Source organism: Colobus angolensis, unplaced genomic scaffold, assembly GCF_000951035.1.
Source record: "Colobus angolensis palliatus isolate OR3802 unplaced genomic scaffold, Cang.pa_1.0 Scaffold36, whole genome shotgun sequence".
NCBI lineage: Eukaryota > Metazoa > Chordata > Mammalia > Primates > Cercopithecidae > Colobus > Colobus angolensis.
This window is the reverse complement of record NW_012116932.1, coordinates 2030588-2038098: the sequence shown is the minus strand read 5'-3', so window position 1 is coordinate 2038098 and position 7511 is coordinate 2030588. Positions and strand designations below refer to the sequence as shown.

The 7511-nt window shown below is 45.3% G+C and overlaps 2 protein-coding genes across 2 annotated transcripts in view; one reads left to right on the top strand and one right to left on the bottom strand.

The window, feature by feature from the left end:
* Positions 1 to 1048, top strand: part of SLC1A6 (solute carrier family 1 (high affinity aspartate/glutamate transporter), member 6) — a 31506-nt gene extending 30458 nt beyond the window's left edge. Inside the window, exon 9 of the mRNA XM_011953223.1 lies at positions 698 to 1048. Coding sequence (XP_011808613.1) covers positions 698 to 893 — 196 coding nt within the window. The 3' untranslated portion in view covers positions 894 to 1048. The remainder of the gene's footprint in view (positions 1 to 697) is intronic.
* A 3933-nt stretch (positions 1049 to 4981) lies between these two features.
* On the bottom strand, positions 4982 to 5944 carry LOC105519758 (olfactory receptor 7C2). The gene has a single exon (XM_011953222.1). The coding sequence runs from the start codon at positions 5942 to 5944 to the stop codon at positions 4982 to 4984; it is 963 nt and encodes a 320-aa protein (XP_011808612.1).
* Positions 5945 to 7511: the final 1567 nt, after the last annotated feature.

Below are 7511 nucleotides of genomic sequence, written 5' to 3'. Positions count from 1 at the left end.
ATATTTTTAGTAGAGACAGGGTTTCACTATGTTGGTCAGGCTGGTCTCAAACTCCTGACCTCGTGATCCGCCCACCTCATGCTGGGATTATAGACATGAGCCACCATGCCCAGCCTCATTTTCTTTTTTTTGAGAGACAGGGTCTTTCTTGTTCTCTCATCTAGGCTGGAGTGCAGTGGCATGATCATAGCTCACTGCAGCCTTGACCTCCTGGGCTCAAGTGACCCTCCTATCTCAGCCTCCCAAGTAGCTAGGACTACAGACACGTGCCACCGTCCCAGGCCATGTTTTAAAATTATTCTATTGTAGAGATGGGATCTTGGTTTGTTGCCCAGGCTAGTCTTGAACTCCTGGTCTCAAGCAATTCTCCTGCCTCTCAGCTTCCCAAAGTGCTGGGATCGTATCTTTTTAATGATATGGCTTTTTTTTTCTTACCACACCCAGCCTCATCTTTTTTTTTTTTTTAAATCACATCTAAGATCAAACATGAACATCTCAGAGCTGGTCCATCCTGTTTGTTAGGAGGAGAAACAGGACAGAGAGGGGGAAGAACCTACTTGGGGACATGTGGTCATGGATTGTTCTGGAATGGGAGCCCCTGACTCCCTGGCACAGGGACCCCCCTGTGTGCTGCACCTTCTTTCTGTGAAGCTTTTCAAGCCCCCATTAATGGCAGCTTCTTTTTCCCCCATACCAGTGACCGGCTTCGCACAATGACCAACGTACTGGGGGACTCGATTGGAGCAGCCGTCATCGAGCACTTGTCTCAGCGGGAGCTGGAGCTTCAGGAAGCTGAGCTCACCCTCCCCAGCCTGGGGAAACCCTACAAGTCCCTCATGGCACAGGAGAAGGGGGCATCCCGGGGACGGGGAGGCAATGAGAGTGCTATGTGACGGGCCTCCAGCTCTGCCCCCCAAGAGAGGGGGGAAGGGGCCTGGGGAGGGGGTCCTGGGGACACATCTGCCGCCCAGCTGACCGTGGGCTGAACACACATGTTCTGCTTGACTCGTTTAAGGGGAAGGAAAAGTGTAATAAAGGAGCAGGAATGAAAGGTCTGTAAGGTCTCTGTTTCTCTCTGAGCACATGCTGAGGGCTTGAAGGATGGCGTGAGCAAGGGAGGGGAAGAAACGTTTCTCCGAGGTTTGGGGAGAAGGGAAGCTGCAGCTTCAACAAGAAGAGGGGTCAACTCATGTTTCTTATATTGTCAAAGAGTGGCGGAACTGAAGAGGGTCAAGGAAAACCATTATTTCTCCTAATAAAACAATAGCCATGGTCTCTGTGTCAGGGGTCCCGCAAGACCACCTTTAGGTTCAGCAATTCACTAGAAAGGCTCATAGAACTCAGGGCCGGACACGGTGGCTCATGCCTGTAATCCCAGCACTTTGGGAGGCTGAGGCGGGCAGATCACCTGAGGTCAGGAGTTCAAGACCAGCCTGGCCAACATGATGAAACCCCGTCTCTCTGAAAAATAGAAAAATTAGCTGGGCGTGGTGGTGGCTACCTGTAATCCCAGCTACTCGGGGGGCTGAGGCAGGAAGAACGGCTTGAACCCAGGTGGTGGAGGTTGTAGTGAGCCGAGATCGCACCATTGCACTCCAGCCTGGGTGTCAAGAGCGAAAGTCTGTCTCAAAAACACAGAAACAAAACAACAACAAAAAAATAAGCCAGGCACGGAAAACACATTACATGGTCTCACTTGTATGTGGGAGCTGAAAAAACTGAAGTCATGGCAACAGAGTAGAATGATGGTTACATCAGCTAGGAGGGGTAGTAGGGAGGAAGGATAAAGAAGGGATAGTTAACGGATACAAAAACACTGTTAGAAGGAATAAAATCTAGTATTTGGTAGCACAATAGGGTGACTATAGTTAATAATTTGTTGTATATTTCAAAATAACTAAAATGTGGAATTGGAATGTTTATAACACAAAGAAATGATAAATGCTTGAAGCGATAGATACTCCAATTTTCTTGATTTGATTATTATACATTGTATGTTTGTGGGAAAGTTTTGTACGTACTCCATAAATGTGTACAACTATTATGTATCCATAAAGATTAAGAATAAAAACTTAAAAACTCAGTCAACTAGAATTTTTAAAAATCTAAGATTATAAATGATCAAAGGAGGTAAACTCAAAATCTAGTAAAAATAAATGCAAGTAAATCACTATACAATGTATACATGTATCAAATCATGTTATACACCTTGAATATGTACAATGTCTATTCGTCAATTATACCTCAGTAAAGCTGGAAAAAAGAGTTACTATGAAAACATGAAACACAAAAAGATCAAGCACGCTCATTTTCATGAACAATCAAAGGAAGTCAAATTAAAATATCAGAGGAAACAATAAATCTTACTCACTGGTTTAATTTATTTCTGAGGCTGCAGCCCCCAGACACAGAATATTTCTTGGTTGGGGAGCATAATTCCAGAAGTAAGAATTTATGTCAGATAGTTCCTGGTTCCTTTGAGGTTTAACTATTATTATTAGAAGGTTTGACTAGAGGTAGCTGTCATGGGTGAGTGGCGACTGTCTGGGGCTGGTGGTGTGGAGGATAAGAAGAATTTTCCAACACAGTTGTAGGTAAAGAAAGGCAGATTTATTGGAGAAAGTATGAAAATACATTGCAAGGAAGCAATAGGCAGGCCAGCATTAGAAGAGCTGACCGCAAACAGACAGAAGATTGCTGGGGATTTTATAAGACAGTGCTTGTGCTGTGTGCTGAAGAGGGTTTTGTACAGTATTGATCACACCAAGGTTGCAGTGAGCTAACTTCCAATTTTTGTATCAGCTGAGGGTCTGGTGATAACTGAGTGCAGGAAGATTGTGAGTTATTTGCACAGGAGGGCTTTGTGTCCGGGACCATGAAGAAAGGCAGACTTCTATCTGCTTCTTCTTTTTGCTTTCCCTTGGTCTCACCAGCCTGACTTCTTTTCCCTAATTAGGACTCCACAGTAAGTAATGTAACATAAGGCCTGGGAGAGTCCTCTGATTCCTACAGCCCTGCATTGGAACCTTGTCACTACATTTATTACTTTGAGCTAGTTACCTACTTACCATAAGCTCTTACTTTCTTATTTGTAAATATGAGAACTAATACTAATCACATAAAAGAGTTATTGGAAAAATTAAATGAGGTAATGTACATAAAGCTCTTAAACTGTGCTGGTATATAAAGTGTTGTTAATATCAACATCAATAACCTTGAATTTTGTTTCTAGCTCAACAACTTAATTAATTAATTATTATTATTATTATTTAGAAACAGGGTCTCACTCTGTCACCCAGGCTGGAGTACAGTGGCATAATCACAGCTCACTGCAATCTCAGCCTCCTGGGTTCAAGCCATCCTCCCGCCTCAGCTTCCCGAGTAGCTGAAACTACAGGCATACAGCACCATGCCTGGCCAAAAGCTCTAATCAGATTAATCAGTTTGTATTTTTCTGGTCCAGATCTTATGTTATATTTAACCATCCACCCATCCATTTTTCTACTCCATTTGACAAATATCATATAAACATGAACTCCTTACCAATAACTGTACCAGGCATTGTGATTGCAAAACTGGGTAAGACATTGTTCTGAAATTCAAGGGACCGATATTGTGAAAGAGTAGAAGTAAAGTAAAGTTAGTGTGACTGAAAGGAAAGTGAATTGGATAAAAAAGGGGGCAACTCTTTGAGTTATTTTTATTCATGTAACCTCAAAAAACATCTCTGTAAATGAGTTTCCAGGGCAACATGTCCAAAATAGGGACATATCTCATCACTTCTGACAGTATATATTTAACATGTAAGATTTGATATATATATATTTTAACTCAAATCAGGCCGGGCGCAGTGGCTCATGACTGTAATCTCAGCACTTTGGGAAGCTGAGGCAGGCAGATCGCTTGAGGTCAGGAGTTCAACACCAGCCTAGCCAACATGGTGAAACCCTGTCTCTACTGAAAATACTAGCAGGATGTGGTGGTGCATGCCTGTAGTTCCAGCTCCTCAGGAGGCTGAGGCAGGGGAATTGCTTGAACCCCGGAGGTGGAGGTTGCAGTGAGCCGAGATGGCGCCACTGCGCTTTAGTCAGGGCAACAGAGGGAGACTCTGTCTCAAAAACAAAAACAAAAAACAAAATCCAAATCATTGCTAAAGACAACTGAGAAAACACTAGGTTGTATTCATGCAAAGTTAAAATTACTAGTTAGAAAGTCAAAAAGCGTAATCCTGTATAACTTTGTTAGCAGTAACAAGGGCAGGAAACGTTCCAAAGGAAGATACAAGGGAAGAGATGCTTTAAAATGTATAAAAGAAGGCAGGTGTGGTGGCTCATTGCCTGTAATCCCAGTTCTTTGAGAGGCCAAGGCGGGCAGATTACCTGAGGTCAGGAGTTTGAGACCAGCCTGACCAACATGGTGAAACCCCACCTCTACTAAAAGTACAAAAATTAGCAGGACGTGGTGACAAGTGCCTGTAATCCCAGCTACTCGGGAGGCTGATGCAGAAGAATCACTTGAACCCGGGAAGTGGCGGTTGCAGTGAGCCGAGATTGCACCGTTGCACTGTAGCTTGGGTAACAGAGTGAGACTCCTTCTTGAAAAAAAAAAAGCGGCTGAGTGCAGTGGCTCATGCCTGTAATCCCAGCACTTTGGGAGGCCGAAGCGGGTGGATCATGAGGTCAGGAGTTCGAGACCATCCTGGCCAACATGGTGACACCCCGTCTCTACTAAAAATACAAAAAATTAGCCGGGCATTGTGGCGCATGCCTGTAATCCCAGCTACTAAGGAGGCTGAGGCAGGAGAATTGCTTGAACCTGGAAGGCGGAGGTTGCAGTGAGCCGAGATCACGCCATTGCACTCCAGTCTGGGCGACAGAGCAAGACTCTGTCTCAAAAAAAAAAAAAAAAAATGCATAAAAGCAGAAATGAAAATATTGGCTGAAAGAGGCCAGTCTGGCCTCGGTATTGTGTTCACTGCAATTCATGAGAGCTCAGCAATGGTTCCCTTATTGAGAGACGTTGCCCTGAGGAGGAGTCTCCCCAGTGACCCCTTCATGTCCTTGTTCCTCAGGCTGTAGATGAAGGGGTTCAGCATAGGGGTGACCATGGTGTACATCACCGAGGCCGTCAGACTTCTCCTAGAAGATGGTGTAGCTGCAGAACTGAGATAGACCCCAAGGCCTGTGCCATAGAACAAGCTGACCATTGAGAGATGGGAACCACAGGTGGAAAAGGCTTTGTGCCGGCCTCTGGCAGATGATACTCTCAGGATGGAGGAGAAAATCTGAGAATAAGAGAACAGGATTCCAGACAGAGGAAAAATACCCAGGACAATGGTCATAAAATACATCACGATGTTATTGATGAAGGTATCAGAACAGGAGAGCTTCAAGACTTCGGAAGGATCACAAAAAAAGTGTGGAATTTCCATGTTTGTGCAGAAGGACAGCCTCAAAATGGTCAAGGTCTCGAGCAGGGAACCCATGACGCTGATGCACCAGGACCCCAGAACCAGCAGCCCACAGAGCCGGGGGTTCATGATGACCATGTAGTGCAGGGGGTGACAGATGGCCACGAAGCGGTCATAGGCCATCACGGTCAGGAGCAAGTTGTCCAGGCATCCAAATGCAGTGAAGAAAAATATCTGGGTGAGGCAGCCTGCAAAAGTGATCATTTTGCTTTGTGTTTGGATAGTCACTAGCATCTTTGGGACAGTCGTGGACGTGAAACAGATGTCAGCAAAGGACAGGTTGGAGAGGAAGAAGTACATGGGGGTGTGGAGGGGGGAGTCCGAGCTGGTGGTCAGGATGATGAGCAGGTTTCCAGTGATGGTGACCAGGTACATGGAGAGGAACAGCCCACAGAGGAGAAGCTGCATGTCAGAGTCCTCTGTGAATCCCAGGAGGAGAAAGTTTCCAACTTCTGTTTGGTTTCCTCTTTCCATGGGGCCGCTGGGTTTACTGAGAAGGAGGCAAAAACAACAACAACAACAACAACAACAAACAGCCACACAAAATTTACTCAAACCCAGGGAACTCAAGAAATCACGCATGTTGGCTAATTACTGGATTTCTTTGCCGACAAGTTACAGTTACCATCGCTACCTGGAGAAGTCATCTCTACATCACTGGTCCTCAAACTGTGGTTCCTGGAACAGCCATCAACATCACCTGGGAACTCATTATACATGCGCCTTATCATGCCCGCCTGACCAACTGAATTAGATACTCTGGGTTTGGAGCCCGCATTCTGGTGTTTGTTTGTTTGTTTGTTTGAGACGGAGTCTTGCACTTTCGCCTAGGCTAGAGTACAGTGGCACAATCTCGGCTCACTGCAAGCTCCACCTCTTGGGTTCAAGCGATTCTCCTGCCTCAGCCTCCAGAGTAGCTGGGATTACAGGCACGCCCAGCTAATTTTTGTATTTTTAGTAGAGATGGGGTTTCACCATGTTGGTCAGGCTGGTCTCGAACTCCTGACTTCCTGATCCTCCCGCCTTGGCCTCCGAAAGTGCTGGGATTACAGGCATGAGCCACTGCGCCTGGACTGTTAATTTTTAATTTTTTTTTTTTTTTTGAGACAGAGTCTCACTCTGTTGCCCAGGCTGGAGTGCAATGCTGTAATCTCAGCTCGCTGCAACCTCTGCCTCCTGGGTTCAAGCAATTCTCATGCCTCAGCCTCCTGAGAAGCTGGCACTACAGGCGCAAACCACCACGCCCAGGAATTTTTTTTTGTGTGTAGTTTTAGGAGAGACGGGGTTTCTCCAAGTTGACTTGACTGGTCTCAAACTCCTGACTTCAGATGATACGCCCGCCTCAGCCTCCCAAAGTGCTGGTATTACAGGTGTGAGCCACCGTGCCCGGCCTGAATTCTGGGTTTTAACAAGCCCTCTAGGGAATTCTGATGCACACTCAAGTTTGAGGACTATTGCTTCAATGCTTGCCTGTATCCCTAAGCAATCATCCCCCCCCACCCCCAGCATCCCTGGTGGCTGCTCTTGCCCTTTCTGCCTAAGGCATGGGAGTTAGGAAATCAGGGAGTGAAAATTCCCTAATTCTAGGCAGATAGATTTCCAATCCTCAGAAGGCTTTTCCTTCTATTGTGCTGCATTCCTGTAATTTGTTTTTCATTCTGTTTTAGAGACAAGGTCTTGCTCTGTTGCCCAGGTTGGAGTGCAGTGGCACCATCCTAGCTCACTGCAGCTTCGAACTTCTGGGCTCAAGTGATCCTCCCACCTCAGCCTCCCAAGTAGCTGGGACTACAAGCCACTGTGCCTGGTTGTAATTTCTACATGTTAAATCCTCTGGATCTTGGATGCTCCTTCTGCTAAAAAATAATAACCACCGTTATTAATAATCATTGTTTACATTTCATTTATATTATCAATTTCCCTACCTAAACTCAACAGAAAAATGGAATTTTGAAATAGAAAAGTCCTAGATATAGAATTAAATTTAACCCCATTTTCCATCATCTGATTCTCATCAGATCAAAATATTCTGCCACACAGAAAT

What these genes read in the sequence shown, in the direction of transcription:
- LOC105519758 (XM_011953222.1), bottom strand. Translation starts at nt 5,944, where the DNA reads ATGGAAAGAGGAAACCAAACAGAAGTTGGAAACTTTCTCCTCCTGGGA.